Below are 27345 nucleotides of genomic sequence, written 5' to 3' on the forward strand. Positions count from 1 at the left end.
AGTGGCCGACAGGAAGCCCGCAAGCAGCAGCTGAGGTCAACAGCTGATCTCCGGCAGCTGGCATTTGGGTACATGCCGTCCCTGACCCCTGGGCATAGTACACAGCCATTGTGGCTAGCGGCCGATGAACACCTTGCATTCTATTGATTCATCCCTCCCATGTTTCTCCGATGAAAATAGGGACGTCCAATTCCATTATAATAATAATTTTATTATTTGCACCCCGCCCATCTGGCTGGGTTGCCCCAGCCACTCCGGGTGGCTTCCAACATATAAAAACAACAACAAAACATTTACTGTAAAAACATCCCCACACAGGGCTGCCTTCAGATGTCTTCTAAAGGTCGTATGGCTACTTATCTCCTTGGCTCAGAGGTTGCATAACTGCATAAAAAAAGGTAAAGGGAACCCTGACCATTAGGTCCAGTCATGACCGACTCTGGGGTTGCGCGCTCACCTCGCTCTATAGACCAAGGGAGCCAGCATTTGTCCGCAGACAGCTTCCGGGTCATGTGGCCAGCATGACAAAGCTGCTTCTGGCGAACCAGAGCAGCTCATGGAACGCCGTTTACCTTCCCGCTGGAGCGGTACCTATTTATCTACTTGCACATGACGTGCTTTCAAACTGCTAGGTTGGCAGGGTATGCATAATTGCATACCCTCCAACATTTTCTCCAATGAAGATAGGGACGTCCTAAGGAAAAGCGGGACATTTTGGGATCAAATCGGAAACTGGGATGGCTTCTGTAAATCTGGGACCGTTCCTGGAAAACAGGGACACTTGGAGGTTTTTTTTATTTGTCTCCAACGTGTTAACTACCGGTATGTGTTTTGTGAGGAAGTACTTCCTTTTATAACTTCTGATAAACTCCTCCTGGATGTAGAGGTTTTACAGTGGTACCTCAGGTTACAGACGCTTCAGGTTACAGACTCCGCTAACCCAGAAATAGTACCTCGGGTTAAGAACTTTGCCTCAGGATGAGAACAGAACTCACATGGTGGCAGTGGGAGGCCCCATTAGCTAAAGTGGTACCTCAGGTTTAGAACAGTTTCAGGTTAAGAACGGACCTCTGGAACGAATTAAATTCTTAACCCGAGGTACCACTGTATATAGCTGTTGCAGCCTAATACCTCTCCCATCAAGCTGTCTAAGCCTTTTTTCCAACAGCCTTTGCATTTCTTTGGGAACAAGAATCTGATGTAATTGCTTGCAAAGCTGTAGGGCAAGTGTTTATCATGCGCTGATTCTAGAGGCAGAGGCTTTGGGGATGGGCCACAGCACAGCATCTGCTTTGCATGCCAAAGTCCCAGGTTCAACCCCTGGCATCTTGAGGGAGGTCTGGGAGCAACTCCCTGCCCCTGGCTGATACCTGGGACATGTACCTGTCATGAACTGACTGGATGCAGGGGTGGTGGGTGGGAGACACCAGCTGAGGAACCTCCAAGGGAAACTGGCTCAGAGTTTGGGGAGTGGTGGTGGGATGACGATGAGCAGTCAGAGGAAGAAGACTGAGAGGAGGAGGTGTCTGAAGCTGAAGAGATAATAGGGTTTAGTGAGCAGGGAGGGTCTGTGGCAGAGAGAAGTGCAGAAGGAAAAACAGGAGGGGAGGATGGCCAAGAGGCAGAGAGGAGTCAGGCTGGTGAAGAAACCAGGGTGTCTCCCCCTCCTGCTGCAACAAGCTCTCCTCCCTTCTGGTCTCCCAGGACCAGAAGTGGTATGAAGCGAGAGTAGCAAAGGCAGGTGCCCAGGTGTAGTCTCAGATTGCTTGGGAAGGATCAGCGGAGGAGACATAGGCAGCTGTGGGAAGGCAGGGACCTTCAGCCTCCACAACGGCCTCATAGGGGCAAGACCTACGAAGAGTTGCTGTGCTCGTTAGGCCTGGTACTCCTGAGCAGACCTTGTTTCTTCTAATAGTTGACTTCACTTTCTCTGAGTGATTTACTGCTGACCTGCCCCTGACAGCCAACAATGATGAACTGGATGGACCAATTGTGTGACTCGCTCTAAGGCAGCTTCCTATGTTCCTTATGAGGTTGAGAGGTTGGTTAGAAAAAAAACTGGTTCCTTTCCTCTGGGTAAAGATGCTTAGGATCGGGCTGCTAGTGTGGCAGGCTTTGTAGCGCAGAGCAAAATTAATTAGTGTGTAGCTCAAGTGCTCAGTGTTGCCTTGGAGTGAATGAGTGTGTGTCTTTCCACTGGTACTCTCCACAGAGGGTAATATCTGCCCTCAGATCTCCTTTGAGGTCCCTTGGCTTCTGATCTTCCAAGGTACTTCAGGCAAAACGGTGTGTTTGTATGTGAATTCTCCACCGTGGTAGCAGTCCTAGGTTACGATTTGCTCTTCCCAGCCACAACCGACGGGTGGCTGACCACAAGTGCCTGGTCTTACATGAAAAGAAATTTGTTTATTACAGAACAGTGGTTACACTCCAAAAGGGCTGCCGTTTCAATCACGCAAGGACTCTGCTCCTAACCCCAGGTCCATTTGGGGTGGGGAGAGGAGTAGGCTATCGCTTTCCCCTTGGGTGGAGCTAGATGCATTTTGCACATGCTCAGAAGCACTCTGTACCTCATAATTGCCTTGCACGTTCCAGGAACTGGGGGGGGGGGGACCAAGCAAAGAAGGTTTCTGAAGGCTGAGACTTGGCTCAGGTGAAGCTGTACTGCTCCACAGCAAAACTTGTTTTAACAAGCAAAGGATCTCTCGGTCTCATTATGGATTCTCTCTCTCCCACCCCACTCCATAATTATACAAGAAGTTGATCAACAATTATAGCTCAGGACGTCTTCGCACAACACGAAATCAGGGTGAAGCATTCCCTGCCACAGGCTTGTAATGGCAGCCACCAACTCCGACAGCTTCAAGAAAGAATGAACTCTCCACCTCCATCGATTTGCCTTATCAGCAGCTGGAAGGCATGATAATTAAGTGGAACCTCCACAGCCAAGAGGCTGTATATCAATAATTAGCTTAGATCTGCAAAACTGGGACCTTTACAGGTGTTGCATAATATCATTATTCACTTGTAAGAAATCAATCTCTCAGGGAGGTAGCTCCAGCACTTGTGGAACTCCCTGCTGACTGACACCTGGCAAGTGCCTTCAATGTGCTCTTTTCAGTGCCTGCTAAAAACAGCTTTCTTCGGGAAATCCTAGCCAGGCGTTTAAAAAACTGACATGTGTTTGTAATCCGTTTCTCGCATAAATGTTGATTTTAATTATATTTTGATTATTATTTTTCAGAATTCCTGTTTTCAACTTCCTGTTTTATTGACAATGTTTATTTATTTATTGCAATCCACTTAGAGCTTCTATTTACACAATCAAGCAGGATATAATTTTTGATGTAACCACTGCCCCTTGTGCATTTTTCTAACCCATGGGTTGCGCTGAAGAAGATTCCAGCGAAACAGTCAGGTTATCCAGGATCACTGTCCTACGTTGTTATTCACTTACTACTTCGGCACCATGAACGCCTAAAAAGTTTTACCGCTTAGCCCACAGGATAGCACCTATCACTTTGTTTCAACCATAGACTCATTATACTTCTACGGACTTTGAAAGATTGACAGACGTGTCTTTATTTGTTTTCAGATATATCAGAGAATTTACAAGTGTACATATTTTGTTTCTGTTGTACAGTGGTACCTCGGGTTAAGTACTTAATTCGTTCCGGAGGTCCATTCTTAACTTGAAACTGTTCTTAACCTGAAGCACCACTTTCGCTAATGAGGCCTCCCGCTGCTGCCAGAGCACGATCTCTGTTCTCATCCTGAAGCAAAGTTCTTAACCTGAAGCACTATTTCTGGGTTAGCGGAGTCTGTAACCTGAAGCGTATGTAACCTGAAGCGTATGTAACCCGAGGTACCACTGTACTAAATCATGTACATTATGCAATAAGAACTACAGTGCTATCTAGCATACTGGTCTTTGTGTTGCTTGTGTTGTTTGTTGTGTTAAGTTTGCAACACAGGGGTTTGTTGTTCTGTGTAGGTTACTTTCTTGCCATGCAAAATGCCAGGCAAGGGCTTCTACTAACATGCACACACAAGTAAGCAAGAGACATCATCCCAGCTCGTCTGCCCTTACCAGTTAGGCAACAACATTTCAGGAGGGATCAGAGAAGAACCACTGAGGGGTTGTAGTCTGGGGAAGAGTCCCAGGGTCCAGGCAGCTGAACACAGAATTCCTAAATTAGTACAGGCCTTGGCCTGCTCTATTGCTTTGGCTGACTCTGGTTCGGACACTTAATCCACCCAGGAGATCACTCCTGGTTGTGTGCATTCTTTAAATTCATGATGTGCTCAAGTTTGCACATTGTTCCCACCTATAATTACCACAAGGATTGTCCCCTTTGCAGGATGTGGAGGGGGGTGGGGGGCTCTTTGTAGCTGCTCACCTGCAGGGCAAGTTTGGCCTTCTAAAGACACCTAGCAGATTTGTGCACACATATATTTCAAAACTCCCTTTAGGTCAGATCTATACTGCTGGAGTGGAAACAGTCCTCTTCCCTGTAGGAACACAATGCTCCAAGCGCCCCCTTGTGGCGACTGAATTCCACTGCATGGCTTCAACCTGGGCTGTATATGCCTTTAAGGCACATTGAAAGAACACACACCCCTCGTTGCATCCCTCAAAGAATTCTGGGTACTGTAGTTTGTTAAGGGTTACTGGGCGCTGTAACCCTGAGATGGGTAACTACAGTGCCCAGAATTCTTTGAAGCAGGGGGATGTGCTTTAGAGGTGCAATGTACAGGCAGCCCTTCTTTGCTTCATATATCTCTCTCGGCTTGGACTTATGATAGCTGTGGTCAGCAATTGATTTGGTTAGAGGTCGCTGGAGCCACAATCCTCAACCACCCTGATTATGTACCTCGACTGGCTGCAGCACCGGTCACTTTTAGATCCTTGGAAATGCCAAGAATTGAATCTGGGACAGTTTGAATGCAAAAGCATTACAGCCTACAAAAAAAAACCTCCTTTCCACACCCCGAAAAACCCAAGAGCTTCTAAAAGAGCTCACCTGCTGACTAGCAGCCCAATTCTATTCATGGGCATTTAGAAATAAGTCCCATTGGGTTCAATGGGAGGTTATTATCAAGTAACTCTGGACAGGATTTCTGCATCAGGAAATGGGATGGCTCATAATAGTTTGTGTTATTATGCAGTCCATTTTTTATCTCACTCAGGACAGCCTCCAAGTCCCTTTTATCCCCGCAACAAAATTGGATTTAAACACAGAGTCAATAAATAAATTGGTTCAAGAAAATGAGGCAACTAGAAAGATCGCTGAAGAGGCAAAAACTTTGAAGAAGGGGTTAAGCCTTCTTCAAATATCTGAAGGGCTGTCACATGTGGCAAGCTTGTTTTCTGCTGCTCCAGAGTGTAGGGCCCAAACCAATAGTCGCAGCTGGTTAGAGTGTGGTGCTGATAATGCAAAGGTTGTGGGTTCGATCCCCTTACAGGCCTGTTGCATATTCCTGCGATGCAAGGCTTTTGACTGCATGATCCTCGGAGTCCCTTCCAACTCTACAATTCTATGATTCTGTTAGAGAGAACTTTCTGACGGTAAGACAGTGGACTGCACTCCTTCGGAAGATGGCGAACTCTCCTTCACTGGAGGGTTTTTAAACAGAGGTTGGGTGGCCATCTGTCAGGGATTATTCAGCTGTGATTCCAGCATTGCAGGGGCTTGGAGTAGACGGCCGTTGCGGTTCCTTCCATGATTCTAAGTGGTCTTGATGCAGCCATTGTTCTCCCTAAACTTCTTTCATTTCTGAGATGGTAATCTGAGCCTTAAGGCTTAATAGCTGCTAGACCTCTTTTGTACATAATACAGCTTACAGGGGTTGCGGTGGAGAAAGAGAGAGCACTGGCCTTTTTCATGGCAAGCTTTATCTTGGAACTATGACTCTAGGGTGAATGTTCCTTAAAACAACTCACACTGCAATTCTAGGCATGCCTACTTAGAAGTTCCCCTATTGCAACCTTAAGCTCTCCTTTTATAAAAAGCCTCGAGGCTAGAAAGGTGTGTGGCTATTATGCTGCCATGCCCCGATAGTTAAAACATATCCATCCAGAAACCAATTGTTGGCAAACCAATAGCAGCCTCCAGGGCATGGAATAAAGATATTTTTTGATCTTGTGTTGTTTCAAGGTTCATGCAAGTTTCATCTCTGTCTCTATATATATATGACTCATAAATCACAGAATCATATCTTCTACATTAAGAGAAGCTTGCAGAGGTGGGAGTGTGGGAAGCAGGGAGGTACTGGCCCAGAAATGCCATGGGGTGCTTGGCACTGATTCTGAAATCGCCTATTCCCATCAGCTCCAGCCAGCATGGCCAGCGGTTAACCCTCAATGAATCTCAGAAGTGTAGAGTTGGAAGGGACCAGGAGGGTCATCTATTCTAGTCCAACCTCTTGCAATGCTGGAATCTTTTGCCCAACAGGGGGCTTGACCTCAAACCCACAACCCTGAGATTCTCATTCTCTACCAACTGAGCTATCCCAAGTTATAGTCAATCAACATCCTAGACGGCCACTCATGGGTATACCGGGGGGGGGGCAGGGAAGGGCAGCTGCCCCCTCCCAAATCAATAAGAATGCATGGCTAACTGAGGTTCTGTCCCCTCCCCAACAAAAGGCCAACCCCAGCCCCCCAACAAAAATCCTGGTTATGTCCATGGTCATTATTTATAAATTTGAAACTCCACATGTAAATGTGCATATGCAAATTTTATGAAAAACTGCACAACTCTTTTTCCGCGGGGGAAACAGCAGTGCGCAAGTGGTCACCCTATTTGTTCTTGCCTTCATTAGCTCTGCAGGTGTCCAGTGAGAGAAATATAACTAGCCTGCAACCTACACACGCTGTACGTTCCAGGGATTGTGCCTAAAGTCAAAATCATAAAATTATAGAGCAGGAAGGGTATCCAAGGGTCATCTAGTCCAACCTGCTGCAATGCAGGAATCCTGCCCACAGCGGTCCCTGGGTGGGCTTGAACCACCAACCTTCTGGTTCGCAGCCAGATGCACTGACCCCTTGCCAAAACCTACTGGGTCCACTGCTCGGTGGGACTGCCAAAGTCATTTTCCCCAGAACCATGCACCCATTGTGCTCCCTTTTATTTCTTTAGACACCTGCAAAAAAAGCTGAATGTGCGTAAGTGAAATGCATGTTAAGTTATGGGCTTACTTACTCACGGTGCTGCAACTAGCATTTTCCCAGAGTCCCTGTCAGGGTGGAAAAGGCAGTGTATGAATGAATAATATAATTAGTTCCTGTGTTTTCCTCCTTGCAAATAACGGTAGAGAGGAGACCCACTCCATCTGCTCGCTGAAAATGCCGAGAAAACTACATCTCCCACAAACCCCCTACGGGAGACGCGCAGTGCACGCCGGGAGCTACGCCGCTGCCCCAGCGAGGCGCCGCATGCCAGGAGGCCTAATGCCAAGGAACCACTCTACACCAAGCGAGAATGGACCGCCCACTGCATAACGCGCCTGCCTTACAAGAGTGGCGAGCCTGAAAGGCCTCGCGGGCCGTTCCCGAGCCACAGCGGCCTCCCATTGCGAATCGCGGCCCTTCTCGTCGCGGTGCACGATGGGAAGTGTAGTCCGCTAAATGTTAGAAGGACGGGGCTCCGCCAAACGCGTCACGGGGCGTCCGCGCTGAGCGTATTGGGAAAGCGGCGGCAGGCCGCTCCGACGCCGTCTCCCATCGTGCACCGCGCCGCGGCCTGATGAGGCCTCATTCCGGCTCCATTGGGCTTTGAGGCGATAATGGATATCAGAGCGAGATGGGCGCAAGGTTAAGTCTCTCTTGGTTTTCTGGTGGCCGAGCGGCGTCTGCGACACTGCCCGCCCTGCAGCTCTGTATGACCCTCTTGGCTTCCCGTACGGGAAGGCTCGAGCTTCCTTCCCAGCCTCCCTCTTCGCCCCACAAGAGGCCTATCTCCGGATAGGTCAGCCGTCCTCGCGCGGGGGACGCTGGGAAACGCAGTCCCTCCCTTGCACTCTGCGCTGGGGAGTCCAGCCGGGCTGTGCGCCGAGTGACTCCATCTCCCGTCCTTCCTCGCGGCGGCCGGCTAGCGGTGCGCTCGGCATCCTGGGACTCGTAGTCCCCTGCCTCTAGCGGGCTGCGGGGCGTTTCGGGGCCCGGGGACTCCATGTCCCAGCATGACCTTCGGCGGGAGGCCGAGCGGCCCGCCTCCGCGGCGCTGCTTGTGGGAAATGGAGTCCCGCCTCCGTTAGCGGGTAGCGAGGCGGATGGTGGCCGGGACTCCATTTCCCATCCGCTCCCGCGACAGGGCCGGGCTGGGCCGGCTCCCGAGCCGCCTCAGACGGAGCCAGCCAGCCAGCGCGGCCCCCCTTCCCTTTTCCCCGGTCCCGGCCTCACCATGAGCAGCGGCAGCGCCGGCTCTTCCCGGCCCCGGACGAGCTCCTTCGCAGACCCGTCAGGCGGGGCTCCCGCCACGGCGCCCGCCGCGCCAGGCCCCACCTCGGGGGCAGCGCCGGGGGGGAAGCCCGGGGGGGCTGCCGGGCCTGGGCCGGGGGGAGGCGGGACCAGCACGGCAGTCGGCTCCTTCCCGGGGCTCAAGCTGGGCCGTAAGTACCGCCTGGGTCGGGGGTGGCAGTGGGGAAGGGGGAGGGGGGGACAAAGAAGGGGTGGGGGAGGGGAAGAGGTGGCTTGAATGAAATCGACCAGAGGAAGAGGAGAAGGGCAGGGGGCTGGGGGGGGAGTTGGGAAAGGGCGAAAGAAAAGAGGGGTGCTAGGGAAGTGGGGGGATGGGCGAGAGCTTGGGAGGCGGGGACAAAGGAGGGGGAGATGTGGGGAGAAATGGGACGAGGGGGAGTATCTGAGGGTACTCAGCCTTTGGGGTGGCTGGCATAGGGTGGTAGGGAGGAGTCTGCGAGAGCCACACCTGCTCTTGAGGGTGGTGCCAGTTTTGGGGGCTCCGGAGGTTTAGGCAAGGGGAAGCAGGGTGGGGGGACGGGGGTCCTACTTGCCTCCATGGGCTCCTTTGGGAGGAAGGGTGGAATATAAGCCTAACCAATGAATGAATAATCGGGGAGGGGACAGGTTGGAAATGTGCCCCTTAGGTTTGAGGAGGTGTGTGTTTATTTTGGAGGGGTTTGCTAACGGGCACCATTGCAGGACAGAGCTGGGTCGCTTGGCACCTCAGAGTGGTGGTGCAGAAGCAAACTTGGCCTGGGTCTGTGCAGGGAGAATCTGCAAGGGCTTGAGGTTTTCAGCTGGTGGGACCAGAGCTCTGGGAAAAAAGCTATTTGAGGTCAACAGCTGGACTAGTGGTCCAGAATTATACTGGTGACGTCAGGATGAAATCATTGAAGCCGGGAGGTTAGTAAGGGTAGCCAGGGGTGTTCATTTCCATGGGGTTGAAGGAGGCAGCCTGTGACGGCTGCTGGAATTGTCTAAGCTTTCCTTAGTGCCAATCTGGTGCTGAGCTAGTTTGCGTAGGAATGACACAGTGCCCTCCAGGAGGGGGTTGCAATGAAAGATGGGCTGGACCATGAAGGGGAGGAAGAACGACTAATGCTTGGGTGAAAGAGCAAGGAGAATTGGAGCAGGGTCTGGTTGCTTGGTAACAGGCAGTTCAGAATGGGCGTGGCAGTGGCAGCACAGGTAAGGCAGTGCAGGTGTGTGGTTGAAAGATAGTGAGGGGCGGAGGTGTTGGGTGGAGGGAGCCTGAGGCTCGGCTGGACACTGAGAAGGGAAGCAATGTGCAGCATGAAAGTTTAGGATTTTAGGGGCACAGTCATAATTCCATCAATTAGCAATGGCACTTTGAGAAGTGTGGGTGTAGACCAAGACCCTCTAAGCCTCCTAATCTCAAAGGATATTTTATGAGTGTTGCTGTCCACCCCCTTTGGATTTCCAGTTGGGAAAAGGACAACCACCCCACCTAAAAATCAGGTTTTGGGTATGCAGTTGCTGGTCCCTATTATCAAGTGCTTTGTAAGGTTTAGCTACAGCATAGGGAATTACGATGTGACATTTTTTGATTACTCATTTGGGTTGCCTTAGGAATGTTGTGTGTTCAGCACCAGCTGTTGGGTACGGGTGTGTAGGCCATTGGACTCAGTGATGAAGCAGCTTGGGGGTGCTGAGGGTCACCTAATGGTATCCTATTTGGAGCATGTTGACATTGTGTTGGGGAGGGTGTGGATATGTGTTTGGGGAGCAGAAGTCAAGTGGTGCTTGAGATTTCCTCAGCATCTGGAACTCTCACCCCTTTTCTCAAACATTCCCCTTCTTCCAGGAGATAGTGGCAAGGTGACCACTGTGGTGGCCACGCCAGGTCAGGGCCCCGACCGCCCCCAAGAAGTTTCGTATTCTGATATCAAGGTCATCGGCAATGGGTCATTTGGGGTCGTCTACCAGGCCCGACTAGCAGATTCCGGGGAGCTGGTTGCTATCAAGAAGGTGCTGCAAGATAAACGCTTCAAGGTGAGTTGAAAGGGAAAGTTTGTCAATGCGTCTTGCTGATTTCGCCACTTGGGATTCTGTAGCTCACCTCGATCTTCTTGCTTTCAGAACCGAGAGCTGCAGATCATGAGGAAGCTGGATCACTGCAACATTGTTCGCCTGCGGTATTTCTTCTACTCGAGTGGGGAGAAGGTACGGACAGGGGAAGAAATGGAGAATGGTTTGTTCAGAATGTCTGGCAACATTGGTTCCTGTCCATTGGCCACTCTTGCTGGGGCTGATGGGAGTTGGGGGCTCCAGCAACATCTAGAGGGCTGCAGATTCCTCACTCCTGAGTTAGGCTGAGAGAGCAGCTGTGCTAAGGCAGCCTTTGCCTAACTGGTTCCCTCCAGATGTTTTGGGCTACAAGTCCCATCAGTCCAAAGGGGAAGAAAGACTATGCTAAGGTCATTCATTCAGCTCTATGACCAAATGGGAATTTAAAGCTGGGTGTCCTCAGTCCTAGTCTATTTGCTATGCCCTTCTATTCTGGCTCTTTTATACCAGAGAGTCCTCTGGGGATAGGTTTCCGGCGAATTTGGATGATTTAGCAGTATATAGTTCACATGATTGGCATGATGAAAGCCGCAGTCGGATTGTTGACACTTTGTTCTTACTCTATACAGTGGTACCTCGGGTTACAGACACTTCAGGTTACAGACTCCGCTAACCCAGAAATAGTACCTCGGATTAAGAATTTTGCTTCAGGATGATAACAGAAATTGTGTGGCGGCGGTAGCGGGAGGGACCTCCAGAACGAATTAAGTTCTTAACCCGAGGTACCACTGTACAGGATAGTCTTACTCTACTTTGGTAATCCGAAGTGGCAATAGCTGTTACGTTGTATTCCTTTGTGCTACTTCCTAAATCCTGGCTGTTGGGGTGCAGGCAAAGCTAACAGTGATAACAAAATTGAGGCTTCTCTTAATTGACCTCTTTGTTTCCAGCCCTTTGGTGTTTTTGCCAAGATCTAATTGAGGCGCATCTCATCAGAGCTCAGCTACAGGATGCGTTTTCATTGCTGGAGCTGAACTCAAGAGCACCTGGAAATAGCAGAATGCCTTTGAGCGTAAATACGTAGCACTTAACTGCTGAGGAAGCAGCAGCTGCCCTCTCTGCACCTGGGACTTGAGTTCTGCCTTCCAGATAAGCGGGAGTATGCAACACATTTCTCTTTTTAAAAATTAAGCCCTCATTTTTCCTGTTGCGCTTCTATCCTTCGCTGCTGCAACCATATGAGCTCTTTATGTAAAAGTCCTTTTATATTATATGAGAGTCTGTATATCTTTTCGAGATGAAAGCTGGGGTTGGGGCAGTCCTAACAGATGTATCTTCAGGGTTCCATGTTGCCCACTGCCATTTGTAAGGTGGAGCTGGTCTGGAGGTTCCCTCACTTCCCTCTTCTTCACAATCTGTTGCAGAAGGATGAAGTTTATCTTAATTTAGTCCTGGACTTCGTGCCCGAGACGGTCTATCGCGTGGCCCGGCACTTCACCAAAGCCAAACAGACCATCCCTGTCATCTATGTAAAGGTGAGTGTCACTCCTGCTGCAAAATGTTCTGTGCCCAAGAAGACGGTGGCACCCAGGACCACATTTGCACATTGCAATGAACCATGCCTTGCTCTCTCTTCCCTCCTTGCCTAGCAAGAGTGAGAACAGCAAAACACCATCCCGGATTTAGCATTGCGTCTGAACTAGGGGTTGTTTTGCTCAAACTAAGATCGGGAAGCCAAGGACGAACCTTTGCTTCACGTTTTGGGAGGAGCCTGCTGAATCAGGCCAAAGGCCTATCTTGCTGAGCTCTCCATTCTCACAGGGGGCAACCGGATAGGAAAGCCTGCAAGCAGGACTTCCCACCTGTGATTCCCAGCAGCTGATATTCAGAGGGGCAATGCCTCCGGCTGCAGAGGTAGAACATAAAACTTATTCAGCTGCCACATTATAACCCCACCGCATCTGTAAGAACTTGATTGTTTAGTGTAGCAGCACCAGCACGTTGGAACTCCTTGCCTATTGATTTCGGGCAGGTGCCTTCATTGTATTCTTTTCAGTGCCTGCTAAAGGCATCCTTATTTAGATAAGCCTGCCCAGATGTTTAGAAAGCTTGCATGAGTTTTAAATTGTTTTAGTCTATTCTATCGTGGCTTTAACCTTCTGTGTGTTTTAAATTATGGTTATAAATCTTTTAGTGACAATCTTATTGTTTCAATTTTTTTTGAGGTTTTCTTTCTATAATCAAGTGGTATATAATTTTTTTGAACTTAAATAAATAAGCAGTCATCGTAGCTAGTCCTCCATGGAGTTGCCTACAGCCCTGTACTTCTTGGATGAAGGGTGGTGTATAAATTTAACAAATGATAGTAACTATTATTAATTAAAAACTTACTTAATTGAAAGTTGAGGTTTCCTGGAAGCAGGAGTTGAGTGCCCATAATGTCATATTTTGCATGCTGTACAACGACAGCACATGCAGAGTCCTGGGTGTAATGAATGCGTCAGACGTTATGGCTGCAATGCAGACAGACGAGCCCCTGGGCCCATTATGGAGCTGCTGTTTCTGGTTTCAACAAAGACGTACTGGAAAGATGGCAACGGCCAGAAGACGTCTTGTGCCCTCTACATCCTTTGAAGGGGCAAGAGCCCCCCGTGCGTTCCCATTTTAATGCGTACAATCGGAAGGCTCTTTCTTGCCTCCTTGGGATTTTGCAATGAGCCTCGGGTATTAATAAAGTCGATTGGGATCTCCCATCATTTTTGAAAGGTTTATTTGAGTAACACGGATCGAGAACGTGCACCTTCATTGAGTTTGGAATCAGACACCCCTATTATAAAATAAAATACCCCTGTCGGAAAGGGATGATGAAAATATTATTTTAATTTATCGCCTGCCTTTCACCCCAAGGTTAGCTTGTAAGGAAAAATAAGTGTTGGGACCTACCCCCTTCTCTGATTTTAAATATTGCATGTTATGTAGCAGGTGTGTGGGACCTTGGGGCCTTCGGATGCTATTGAATTATAACTTCCTTCATCTGTAGCCATTTGCCATGCTTACTAGGGCTGATGGGAGTTACAGTTCATCAACACTGAACGACCAAAGGTTTCCCCCTGCTTCTTATATAGGAAAGGGAAAAACCACTTTGCTAACATCCACTGATCCCAGTTTCCATCAGCCCCAGCCAGGCGGCCAGTGGTTAGGGATGACTGACATTATAGTTTGTTTGTTTGTTTTTATTTAAGGGAAAGGACTTTTAAGTAGTGCTGTGCTCTTTTTACTATCTGAATTTTAATAGATCTGTTTTATATTGTTTTAATACTATTATAGTCTTAATTGCTTTTTAACTAGTACTTTTTATACATCCTTCACCTTCTGTGTTTTATGTGTTGCTTTAATTTGTGTAAGCTCCCTTGAGTCCTGGTCTGGGGGAAAAGGAGGGATACAAATAAATAGAATAATAGCCCAGAAACATCTGGAGGATTAAAGGCTCCTTAGCCCTTCCCTGAGGCACTCATGTTGCCCCTTCCCAATCACAGCTATCTTTTCTCCTTCTTTTGCTAACCTTTCTGAGTGAATGGGGTGAGGTTTTCATTTTTCATTTAATACTTTCTTACTTGCCCTTTCCCACAAGATCCCAGGATGGGTTACAATGACAGGATATGCAATTTGTAAAAACAAAAACAAAAAAAATCACTATAACTATAAAGCATGAAAAATTGTTCAAAATGGAACAGGATAACAGACATTTTTTGTCTCTAGCTAATTTTTAGACTCCCGTTAACTATTTTGCATTTCTAAAATACTATATGTGTATATTCATATTAAGCCTTCTCATACTGAGTGCAGCTACGGGTCCCTGTAGCCCAGTATTATCTTGTCTGTCTGGCAGTAGCTCCTTGGGGTCTTTGAGGGCAGAGAAGGGTCTTTTTCTGCGCCTTCTGATGGGATGTGCTGTGAATGGTACCTTGTCTTTGTGCAGTTCGTCTGCTGGTGGGGTTTCCCTATCAATAGCGAATAACATCTCTGCTTAAGGATCTGTACTGACCTATAAAATGTATCTTAAACGTCAATAGACTTCTCTTCCTGATCCCACCCCTTTTCTCAGTTAATTTTGAATTTTAATAGTACTTCCAGTCCTTTAAAAGCTTCTCCACAGATGAGGTTTCTGTGGTTCTGTTTTCTTCAATTACTGCTGATTTTGTTTTGTTGGCAGTTTCTGATTTTATTTGGAAGCAGCCCTGAGTTTGATTTTCTTTCATCCTAGAAAGGCTGTGTGTAAATAAAATTGTTACCATGCCACAAGTCACTGTAGCTTTTCTGATTGTAAAGGTAAAGGGACCCCTGACCATTAGGTCCAGTCGTGGACAACTCTGGGATTGCGGTGCTCACCTTGCTTTATTGGCCGAGGGAGCCGGCGTACAGCTTCCGGGTCATGTGGCCAGCATGACTAAGCCGCTTCTGGCGAACCAGAGCAGCGCACGGAAACGCCGTTTACCTTCCCGCTGGAGTGGTACCTATTTATCTACTTGCACTTTGACATGCTTTCAAGCTGCTAGGTTGGCAGGAGCAGGGACCAAGCGACGGGAGCTCACCCCGTCGCAGGGATTCGAACTGCTGACCTTCTGATCGGCAAGTCCTAGGCTCTGTGGTTTAGACCACAGCGCCACCTGCATCCCTTTTTCTGAGTGTAGGGAATCCTAATAGGAATGGCAAGGTTGGGTCAGACCATTGACGCACTTTTTCGCCCAACAGTGGCTAAACTGAGGTTCATGGTTCTGACGTGGCAGTGATGCCCATTTGTGTTGTTGAACCACGGTAGCTGGGAGTTAGAGGTATATTGTAGTTGAATGTGGAGATATGGGGTTGTGGCAGAGGGCTCTTTAAGCCGCCAGAGGCCCCAGTGAACAGAAAGGTGGAGGGGGATGTGATTTTGTTGATTTCCCCTCATGCTCCCTCCTCAAATCTCCTCCAGTGGGTTGGGGGACCCTTTGAACAGTGCGGAAGGTGGCACTGGAGCTGCAGGAAAAAGGGGAAATTTACATAAATCACCTCTGCCCCCCCCCCCATTCACAGAAGCTTCCGCTGGATCAAAGAGCCTTTCCACAGTTGGATACAGTGCTAATTAGTTCGTGTGGATGACAGCCACTTATGAGAATCTTATGCATTTGCTGAGTGCCGCCGTTCAGGGCAAATGCAGGGAACAACACGTCCATGTGCCACAGTCTGTTTTGCACTGAGGTTTCTAACCCGCTCTCCCCACCCCAGCAATGCAGATGCTCAAAGCGGCTAACAAAATGCAGGCAAAATAAAAATAAAATATCAGGATAACAGCAGTCCAAATAGATGCGTAACTACAACACACCAGAAACAGAATTTTAAAGAAAATGCCTAGCTTTTGGTGGTTGCTGCCAGAAGACGGCTGTTTGGTAATCAATATGTGAACTTTGGCCTTCTTGAATGGGATACGTGTGTGTGCCTGTTCTCTTTGAGTTTTTCCTCTCGTCTTAGGCTTCTGTCTCTGGCCTGCTTTCTTTCCCCCTGAGACTGCTCCCTCTGTTGGCTTTCCCAGACATCTCTTTTCACCTCTGCTGGACATTGGCCTTTACACACACACACGGCTTCCTGAGATTCTCTGATTTGCCTTCAGTTTAGTATCGGAGCAGCTTAGCAAATGGCAGCAGGACAGTCTTCCTCTTTCCGAGCCCACTGAGACATTAAGGAAGCCCCATGGGCTGCGCCGCCACCGCAAATCTTTTAGTTCAAGGATGGAGAACCTGTGGCTGCCTCCAGGTGTTGCTGGACTACAACTCCCATCATCCATGGCCATTGGAGCAGGCCAGCTTGGGCTGATGGGACTTGGAGTCCAGCAACATCTGACGGTGGCCACATCCATAGGGTTCCCATCCCTGGCTCCAGAGTGACATGCTGACGGCCATTGCATCATCCATGGCATTAAACTCCATAGGTTGGTTATATGTTGAGCCTAAAGTGCTTTCCCTTGCTTGCATTTTTATCTTGCTGCATCCCCACCCATGTCTGAGCCAGGGTCTCTGAGTGAAACACCTCTGTACGCATTATATCATTTAAGTTACTGTTTTAACCTAAATGTCTGTCGTCTCCCTCTCTCCCAACCAGGTGTACATGTACCAGCTGTTCCGCAGTCTTGCTTACATCCATTCTCAAGGCGTGTGTCATCGGGACATCAAACCCCAGAACCTACTGGTGGACCCCGACACAGCAGTACTGAAGCTTTGTGACTTTGGCAGGTGAGAGAGGCACGGAAGCGGCTGTTCCCAGCACACACGCCCCTGTAGGATGGACCTCGGCCCTTGTGTGATGGATTTACAAATCACCCTGGTGCTCCAAATACACAAGTAGACTTGTTTCTGTCCGTGACCCATAATTTGCTCAAAATATTCAGCCAGAGGTTTGCTTGGTTATTTCATACCCATATGTGCAACTCGACTTCTGCCGCCTCTCATGCCTCCTTTTTCCCTGTTGCATAGCTCCATCATTCTACAGGCCTCAGATAATAATAGCAAGATGTGGGGGATATGGATGATGTTGACACTGAAGATGTTGCCTTTGGGTTGCTCTATTTCATGTGCAGCCATAATAATAATAATATATTTATACCCCGCCTATCAGGCTGGATTGGGCGGCTTTCAGCAAAAAAATTATAAATACAATAAAACGTCAGATATTAAAATGAGGCTTCTCCACCAATTAGATCCTTCCTTCCTTCCTTCCTTCCTTCCTTCCTTCCTTCCTTCCTTCCTTCCTTCCTTCCTTCCTTCCCAATGCCTTCCCTTCACATTTTTTACCGAACTTTTCCCTTCAGCAGTTTGACCACCCTGTGACATCTCAGGGTGGAAATGGAGAATCGTAGGCTCCAGTCTTTAATCAACAAAGGCTGCAGCTGGCTGACATAGTTAGTTGGGTTTCTGAGTTCAGGGTGCAGGTTTACATACAATTTTGTGTGTTTTGTGCAAGGTAGGTTTTATTTAAATCACTAGTCGGTAAGACTTGATTTAAATCATTTTTTTACAGAAAGACTCATTCTTGCTGGTATAATATTAACATTTACAACCATATGAAGGTTTCATTTTTGGAATAATAAATTTTCAGAGTAGTTTTTACAGTTATATAAAAAACTGCTGATTTGGTTATACTATTAGAAATTCATAGACAGATAATTATGAAATTATTGTGAGGTTTAATAAGTTAACTTTCTATTTGGACAACTTTTTTCTGCTGTATTTTATTGGAAGGAGAAAAATAACCATTTCCTTAATAAAAAATTAAAAAATTTATTTAACTAAAACAATAACATAGCATATGTATCCGTGTTTGTTAACTGATGTGGTTAAACATTTTTAGAAAAAACCCAAACCTTAGACTGACAAACTTAAAACAAATCCTTATTTCCTGATGAATAATCTTTGGACTGTAATGCAACTTAAATAGAAAACTATCTTTAAAAAGATTTTTCCTCCGAAAGCATTTTATTTTTAAAATCCAATTTAAATAAAAAAAATCCAATTTAAATAAAAAAAACCCTGATTTTATTTATTTATTTATTGATTTAAAAAAAAAATCATTGATTTTTATCCACCCTGGTTTTGTGGTCATAGGCCATCTTTGTCCTCCCTTCCCTTTCATCTTACAATGACTGGCAGCTTACCTTGCCGTTGACGAACTTCATGCTGCTTTCATAACTCACTGAAGCAGCTACTTGGTGTTGTTTTATGCTGGTTGACCTTTTTATGGGTAACATCTTAAACCTGCTTTGGGCCCCTGCTTCTCTCATCCTCATCAGCCCTCTGAGATGGAGAGAGAGAGAGGAATAGCCAGCCCAAGGTCACCAGTGGCAGTTTGAACTTGGGTCTCCCCAGTCCTAGTCCAGCACCTTAATTACTACACTATGCAAGCTGTTCGGTTAATTCGTTTAATTGATGAATTAGTGACTTCATCAGGTGGTTATTAAAAAGTCCTTAATCAAAGAGTAGACTTGAGCTATACAGTGGTACCTCGGGTTAAGAACTTAATTCGTTCCAGAGGTCCGTTCTTAACCTGAAACTGTTCTTAACCTGAAGCACCACTTTAGCTAATGGGGCCTCCTGCTTCTGCCGCACCGCCGGAGCATGATTTCTGTTCTCATCCTGAATCAAAGTTCTTAACCTGAGGTACTGTTTCTGGGTTAGTGGAGTCTGTAACATGAAGTGTATGTAACCTGAAGCGTATGTAACCTGAGGTACCACTATGTTGTATACAGGAGATTCTGACTAAATATTCGAAAAAACTTTCTGACAGAGCTGTAAAGCGGCAGAACCTATGAGAGGTTATAGACTCTCCTTCCTTTGCAGGTTTTTAAGCAGAGGTTGGATGGTCATCTGCCTTGGATGCTTTAGCTAAGATTCCTGCATTGAAGGGGTTGGACTAGAGCACCCTTTGGTCCCTTCCAGCTGTAAGATTCTGTGATCCTCACAACACTCCTGTGAGGTAGGTTAGGCTGAAAGAGAGAGGGAGAAAGTGCAGCTGGTTGAAAGGTCACTCACTGAGCTTCAAGGCTGAGGAGGCGTTTGACCCCAGGTCTCTTAGTCTGACACTATACAGTGGTACCTCGGGTTACAGACGCTTCAGGTTACAGACACTGCTAACCCAGAAATAGTACCTCGGGTTAAGAACTTTGCTTCAGGATGACAACAGAAATTGTGCAGTGGCAGCAGAAGGCCCTATTAGCTAAAGTGGTACCTCAGGTTAAGAACAGTTTCAGGTTAAGTACGGACCTCCAGAACGAATTAAGTTCTTAACCAGAGGTACCACCGTAACTCAGTTCTCAAAGGATGTGATGTGCCACGCTGGTGTGGCAGGAGACGATAGCAAATGTGGTGGGAAGATTCAAGGATAGTCAAAAGAAACATTCAAACATTTCAGTGTAGTACAGTCATACCTCGGGTTACAGACACTTCAGGTTGTATTTTTTTCAGGTTACGGACCGCCAAAACCCGGAAGTACTGGAACGGGTTACTTCTGGGTTTCGGCGGTCACACAGTGCCGTTGCAGGTTGCGAACGCTGTGGGTTGCAAACATGCATCCTGCACGGATCACGTTCGCAACCCGAGCGTCCACTGTATAGTATATTTCTTTTTTCTTTTTGCAGAATACACATAGATATCTTTTCACAATGAGAGCAAGAGCATCATGTGATTTTGAGGACAATCCTAGTTGTGTTTTCCAGTGTATTTCTTCTCGGTGGCACAAGCAAAGTTTTATTCTGAAAGAGTGGCCCATAGAAAAAAGTTTGAGAACCACTGCTCTAACTGCTGCACCACACCATCTTTATCACACCCATCCATACTCTGTTTCCCTTTTCAGTGCAAAGCAGTTGGTGCGAGGAGAACCCAACGTTTCCTACATCTGTTCTCGCTACTATCGTGCTCCCGAGCTCATCTTTGGAGCCACAGACTACACCTCAAACATAGGTGAGTGCCCGACCCCAACCACCCCTTGCATCTTGCATCTCTGTGGGGCTCAGACGCCTCTGCAGAGTGAATGTCCTCTCATTGTAACAAGTGGGTGGGACCTGGTGGCTGACGGAAGAAAGCTTTCCTGAATTCTGTAATGCCCCGAAGAGGTGGATGCCTGAAACGTCTTCCATTGTGAGATGCAGTACGTCCTAGCTGGTATTATGTCGTAAAGCAGGGATGGGGAGCATGTGACTCAGCAGATGTTGTTGGACTCCCACCCCATCAGCCTCAGAGGTTGTGGTCCAAGAACATCTGGAGGACCAGAAGTTATCCATCCTTGCTATAAGGAAGCTGCCTTCGAGAGTCTGCACCATCTAGCTCATTGCTGCCAACACTGACTGGCAGTGGTTCTCCAGAGTTTCAGGCAAAATACTCTGACTAGCTGGATTGGAGATGCTGGAGGATCTGACCTGGGTCCCTTCCACATGCGGAGCTTGTACTCTACTTCTGATCTATGGCAGGAGTCTCTCTCTCCTCTGCCCACCCATTGCTAAAAGGAGAAAGTTGAGGACTTCCACTTCTAGGCATGGGGTGCTGCTTCCCTCCCAGGAGGCCAGCTTTCAATGAAGTCCCCATCTGCTTCCTTCCTAGATATCTGGTCTGCTGGCTGTGTGCTGGCAGAGCTGCTTCTGGGGCAGCCTATATTTCCTGGGGACAGTGGAGTGGACCAGCTGGTGGAGATCATCAAGGTAACGAATTGATCATTTACTCTTTCTTGCTGGGCCACTCCAGCTCAAGTATTCAAATAAACACTCTTGTGGGCTCCCTCAGTGTTTTTCAAACATCCTTCAGGAAACTACTCTTGCCTGGTGAACCCTGTGCATTGCAAATGAATTCTGGTGTGCCCCTGCTTGGTTCATGTGGGTTGTAGTCACGCACCTCACCTTCATGCACAACCGATGTGACAGAAGACAGGTGATGGTGCACAAAATGTATTGGGGTGGGGGAAGTGATAGTCTCCCCTTGCTGATCTTGTCAATGAGGAACCACTGAAAAGAACTTGAAGCCCACCCAGAACACAGTTTGAAGGCCACTGGCGTACTCTTTCCTATGCTATAAAATGGACATACCTGCTTAGAAAGGGTTTGTTACATCAAACAGAGGACTATGGGTCATCCTTCCCTTCATGACAGGAGCAAGCCAGCAGTAAATCACACCGAGCAAGTTGGAGTTAACTCTTTACTAGTGAGAACAGGATCTGCACAGGCATGTCAGGCCTGATGAGCGCAGCAACTCATCTCTGGCAGGTCTTGCCCCATGAAGCCATTGCTGAGACTGAAGGTCCCTGCTTCCCCACAGCTGCCTAAGTTCCCTCCTCACTAGGGTTTTCCCCAAGCAATCTGAGACTGCACCTGCGTGAAGCTAACTTCTCCGCCCTCTTCATGCCTCTCCTGGTTCTGGGAGACGAGGGAGGGGAGCTAGTTGCAGCAGGAGGGGGAGACACCTCTGCCTCTTCCCCAGCTGGACTCATCTCTGCCTCTTGGCCTCCCTCCTCTTCTGATTCAGATTCTGCACTTGTCTCTGCCACAGACTCTCCCTGCTCACTAAAGCCTGTTACCTCTTCAGCTTCTGACACCTCTTCTTCCCAGTCTTCTTCCTTTTCTCCCCCTGATCAGTCATCATTGTCCCACCACCACCACTCACCAGTTTCTGAGCCTTCTTCCTTTGGGGTTTCCCCAGCTGGTTCCTCCCACCATCCCTCTGTGTCCAACCAGTCTGTGACCTTTCATTTGGACAGAATTCCTCCCATCCCATCGAGATGCCAGTAAGACATTGTGGGTAGGGGAGGAGAACCGAGAAGTCATCCCGACATGCTTTGTGACTAAAATACACCCCCCCTCTTCTTTCTCTCTTCCCCACCCCCCAAAGGTGTTGGGGACACCAACGCGAGAACAGATCCGAGAGATGAATCCCAACTATACGGAGTTCAAGTTCCCCCAGATTAAAGCACACCCCTGGATAAAGGTAAAGATGATGGGGGAAATGCCGGGGTAGGTGGAGGTTGCTGTCGTCCTCTGCTCAAAGTGGGGGGAGGCTCTTGCATAGGCTTGGGGAATGGCATCTATTACGCTGGATCCCTGTCTCCCCACTCCATACCCGGTGGGCCAAGTTGGGCAGGTGGGTGGGGCTGCCCACTTGTCAATCAGCTGCCATCACAACAGCATCAGGTGATTCCCACCCTGCTGCACAGAGCACCATTCTCTGCACGCCCCAGCAGCCGGCCTATTGGCAGTGCCTGCAAACCTCCTTTTGGTGCAGCTGTACCTTTACCTGCCCAACGCTTGACACTGCATAATGCTGGGTGTAGTGCAGGTGGGCCCAGTTAGGCCTGAGGCTTCCCCCCGGCTGCTCAAGGGTATCATTGGAGAGGGACAGTTTGGGGAGTTTTAGCTGCTTGGGGAGGCTGCGGCACAGGTTTCACTCTCCATTACCCTGTACGTTCCAGAGGTTCCTCCTAATTGCTTGTCGTTGATAACCTGAACCCATCAGTTAGGGTCTTACCTTGTGAAGCAGCAGGAGAAAAAAAAATCATTCCATCTATGTCAGCGTTTCCTAAACTCGGGTCTCCCACCTGTTTTTGGACTACAGCTCGAGAACTCTAGTCCCAAAACAGCTGGAGACCCAAGTTTGGGGAACACTGCTCTGTGACAGCAGATACCGTATTTTTCCGTCTATAAGATGCCCCCTATTTTGGGGGACTCAGATTTAAGAAAATGGGGGGGGGAGATGTATCCATGTATAAGACGCCCCCTAATTTTTGACATATTTTAGGGAAAAGGCCTACGTCTTATACACGGAAAAATACGGTATTTACATATTTATCCCACCATTCTTTATGAAGAGTTCAGGGTGCCAAAAAAGGTCTTTATCCTTACAGCCAACCTGTGAAGTAGGTTAGAGAGCGAGGGAGAGAACAAGAGCGATCCTGGTGCAAGGTCACCTGATAACCTTCAAGACTGGACAGGAGCTCGAGCTCCGCTATCCCTAGACCAGCTACATAACTCTAGCCACTATGTCGTGCTGTCTTTGAGAGCGCACACTACTCTCTTCAAGACTTTTACCGGGGACTCCGGCAGTTCTCTGCTTAAAAGTCATTGGCCGTGATAAAGGTGGGCATATTGCAGAAAATGCACATGTGAAACTTGTTCCTTTGCATGCAACTCTAGTAGCATTTTTCAAGTGGAGGGGGAGTGGAGCTGCATTGCATTGTGGATGACCTCTGGTGCCCCCCATGCCAGGTGTTCAAGCCCCGCACGCCGCTGGAGGCCATCTCGCTGTGCAGCCGGCTGCTGGAGTACACGCCCGCCACCCGCCTCTCCCCACTGGAGGCTTGCGCCAACAGCTTCTTCGATGAGCTGCGCGAGCCCAATGCTCGGCTGCCCAATGGCCGCGACCTGCCCCCCCTCTTCAACTTCAGCCCTGTGGGTAAGTGGTTGGCATCTTGGAAAGCAGGCAGAGCGGTGGGGTCGAGGGGGGTGTCAGGCGGGGGGGGGCCTATTGTCAGGGTCCTTGAGGAAGCACAAACCATTTGCTAGAGAAGACTTTGGTGCAGGTTAAATTCCATCCCCAGATGTGGCCTCACTGAGCCAGGAATTGAGTGGATGCTTTTGAATGTTGATTATTCAGCTTACTCTGCTACTCCACAGTTTTTCCTTTGCTGCTTCATTGTCCTCCCCATTTTGGGTCCTTGTTATCCCTGCTTATGGGTCAGTAATGTAAAGCTCGTCCCACAAGATGGTTGTTGGCAATGGAGTTCGCCTCCGGGGGTGAAGTCAAACCACTGTGTTAGCAGCACCAATGTTACCTCCCTGGGGTGCAGCCCTGAGCAGTGTGCATGGAGGTCTTGGACTGCCCAGACAATAAGAATCCCCCTCTCAGTCTCACTGATGTGTTCCAAAAGAAAGCAGAGCAATGTTTGGCACCAGCTTGGCTGCAGGAGTTGCTGGAAAGAGTTGTACAAGGTGCTATCCAACAGCCTTAGGGACTCCGCTCCAGATTTGTGCAGGCTTTTTCTTCTTCTTAAGATATCCTGTGAGGCAGCAGAGGTTTAAGATCAGAGTTTCCTTCTCCTAGATGGGCTCCCTTCCCAGGTTGACAAGCCCCATCTGCCCCTCACTTCCCTCTGCAGCATGTATAGAAACTGCCTTCTTGACTGTTGGACCGACTATTGTTTCACTCTGCTGGAGCCTCTTGCAGCGTGCAGGGGAAGTCCCTAACTCACTGAGGGCTTGAGACTCAGTGCCACGTCATACTCCATGTATTCTCCACAATGGAGGTAGCTAACTTGTCCCTACTCCCCGTGTGACTCCCAGCGTCTTCCCACACCAATATTGGATTAGTGACGTGGTTAGTAATTCTGTGGGCCTCAGCGAGCTTTCTCCCATTTTGGATTAACTGTTTGATCAGAACTTTAAGAAGAACCTCTCAAACTCAGCTCTCTTAACAACAGTTCGGAACCTCTGGGAAATATCTGAAACACCCTCACCCTATTTTTTTCCTTGTAATTGTGGACTAGAACTCACTTCATCAGATGCATGAAGAATGATCTTCCCTTGACAGATACCTGTGTGGCTGATCCAGTCTCTCTTCCCTTGCAGAGCTATCCATCCAGCCAGGGTTGAACACAAACCTCATTCCACCACACATTCGATCCCAGGCCAGCTCGGTGGGAAGTGTGCCTGGCTCCACAACTTCGCACAGTGAGTGCCTTCATCCTCTTGAGATTTGGCGCGAGAACAGTCGTGGGCTTGGGTGGGTTGCTCCTTTCAGGGGTGAATGGATGCTCAAATAAGGCCGCTCTGATGCATTCTGGGAACGGAGTAGAGGGTTCAGTATTACACCTGAGGCCTTTCCTTTCTCTCTTTGCAGGTGAGGGGAGAATGGGAACCGACAGGAGCCAGGTGACGCCCGGGGACGGAGCAGGACCCATCGCCAACACATCCTGAGGGGCTGCTGGGCCGGGGGGCAGGTCCCCTCCACTTACCCCCTACCCTCCAGGCCACCCACATGGACTTCTCTGAACTGTGAACGTGGGGGGTGGGGAAGCAACGGTGTGGCCTGGGGGATCATGTGGAGCTTGCCTCCCGTTGGCCAGTGGGGAGGCCAATCGGAGACGAGACGGCCACGGGGAGGGGGAGGGGGCGGAATTCCCTGTCTCCCTGAATCACTTCGCGGTTCCCTCCCATGTTGTCCCATGATGCCTCGGCACGGGGAGAGGGCAGAAAAAAATCCCATGGCTTAAGGGCTCCCTTTTTCAAAAGCAGTCAAGGTTGGTGCCTCTGGGGAGGGGGAGAGACCCAAGAGCTGCCACCCCACCCCCATTTCTCTCCTCCCCTCCCACCTTTTCCCAAGGATGGCCCAGTTCGATTTTAACTTGCTCTTGTTTTTAACATCCCCGAGGGATACAAAAAATGTTTTATTTCCAGTCTCATGTCACCCACGCTCTCCGAACTCCAACCCTGTGGCCCCCTCATACCGGTCTGGTCCCTCACTGGGTGTCCCTCTCCCACCCCAGACCTGTCTGCCTCTGAAACACGGATGCTGTATTTTTAAGCGGGTCAGTCTTTCCCCCTTTTTGTTTTCTTATTAACCCCAATAAAATTCAACTTATCGCTTTCAGGTGGGGAATTAGGACCGTTTCTCATCCCTGAAAGGCCTCCCTCCCCTCCTCATTTGCTGGCTGTGCCTCCACCACAATCTCTTAATGGGAACAAGAAACTCCTATCCCCCTTGCCTTGGACTGTGAGGGGGGCATGGCTAACCGTACCTTCCTCTTCCAATCCTCCCATACGTCATGGCACCAGGATTTCTTGTGGGAAATCCTTCCCCCCCCCCCTTGCCCTCAGTACAGGCTGGCGTTGGGAGCTGTTCCTTCCCCAGGCAGGTGGATAAATTTACAGCAGAGCTTGCTCTGAGTTTCAGCCGTGTCTGCTCCCCAGCACCGCAAATCAGTGATGTGGGTGGATGAGGGGGGGATGTTCTCTCAAAGCGGGTGGGAGGGGAGGGAAGGAGAAGACAAGTTTTAATTCCATGCCCTTTCCCTCTCCTGCTGTAAATACATCTCTTCTTTCCCCATCCCTCTCCCTCAGTGGCTTCCTTTCACCATTCTCCCTGTAAATAGATTATAATTTTTTTTTTCTTAATGCAACGTTGCAATGATTGCCCCAAACCCCATTTCCCTCTCCATCTTCAGATCGCTCTAGGATTGAAGGTCCCCCCCCTGGGGAGCCAGGGTGCAGCCTGTGGATAAATTCCCCCCACCTCCCCATGCCCATTCCTCATCACTGCCCCCCTCCCTTCCAACATTGTGTGTTAGTTTCTTTCTTAGGTTTTTTGGCTGTGTACAGACATCCGGTTCAATAAATTATTGGCATGAACGGAAAGAACGGCATGGAGCTCCTTATTATGGGTTGGGACAGGGGAGGGTCTTGGCAGTGTGGATAAGCTGGGAAAGGCAGCAGGGTGAAGCCACTGACAAGGAGGGAGATTCTTGGTGGTTAAACATTTGGTGCTGCCAACCAGAAGCTTCCAAGCTTACTTTCATACAACCACGGCTTCCCTATGCCCTTAAGGTAGGGACCAAGAATTGTGTGCCATAAGCATGGAGGTAAAGAAGGCTTTGGTAACTAAAGCTCCATTGTCAATAAGCGATGGACGTCGCATCATAGAATTGTAGAGTTCGAAGGGACCGCAAGGGTCATTTAGTCAAAACCCCTGCAATGCAGGAACCCACAACCCTGAAATTAAGAGTCTCATGCTCTGCCAGCTGAGCATACAAAGCAATTTCCACACAAGAAAAGACTTGCAAATGCGGCACTGTTTTTGTTCAGTGTTGTGCATGTGCTATGGACCCAGGAGTAGGCACTTCACTATCCTTACACATGATGACCCATGTTTTAAGCATTCCCGCTAGTTAAACTTGAAGCAGTTTCTTCACTGATGTACACAAGGAGCATTTGTGTTTCCTCAGAACTCCAAATCCTTTTTCTAGCTTGTTTCTCATGACACTGTTCCCTCAGGGTGAGATCAGAAGCCTCAAGCTTGCATGCTGCACTCCCATTGCAGAGAACACTGAAGGACCAAACAGCGAGATTCTGCAGTTACTTGAGTTGTGGCTTCTGCCCAGTCTTTTGAGCACCGAAGCCCAGGGATTAACTCAGGTTCAAAGAACAATGCAGTTTCCTGATTTTGTTGCTTATGTCTCCCATGAGGGAAGTGAGCACAGGAGCTTAGGCCTGCTTTTAACCTTTTCCTGGAGATAACCTTAGCCTTCATGCCACCTTTCTGCATAATTGCACACTTGGAATACTATTTTAAAAAGAA

At 48.6% G+C, this 27345-nt stretch overlaps 1 protein-coding gene across 2 annotated transcripts; it reads left to right on the forward strand.

Annotated features, from left to right (window-relative positions):
- Positions 1 to 7716: 7716 nt before the first annotated feature.
- GSK3A (glycogen synthase kinase 3 alpha) lies at positions 7717 to 26408 on the forward strand. Of its 2 annotated transcripts, none has more exons than XM_083627426.1 (11): positions 7717 to 7816; positions 10290 to 10477; positions 10565 to 10648; positions 11917 to 12027; positions 16628 to 16758; positions 19871 to 19977; positions 20614 to 20711; positions 21892 to 21987; positions 23262 to 23448; positions 24621 to 24722; positions 24892 to 26408. In XM_083627426.1, exons 1-11 carry the CDS (start codon positions 7789 to 7791, stop codon positions 24966 to 24968), a joined length of 1209 nt encoding a protein of 402 aa, XP_083483552.1. In that variant the 5' UTR covers positions 7717 to 7788; the 3' UTR covers positions 24969 to 26408. The 2 variants fall into 2 exon arrangements, with proteins under 2 accessions (XP_083483552.1, XP_083483551.1); XM_083627425.1 differs by lacking the exon at positions 7717 to 7816 and adding an exon at positions 8160 to 8613.
- The last annotated feature ends 937 nt before the right edge of the window (positions 26409 to 27345 follow it).

Source organism: Podarcis filfolensis (assembly GCF_964270895.1).
Source record: "Podarcis filfolensis genome assembly, chromosome: 8".
Classification (NCBI taxonomy): Eukaryota; Metazoa; Chordata; class Lepidosauria; order Squamata; family Lacertidae; genus Podarcis; species Podarcis filfolensis.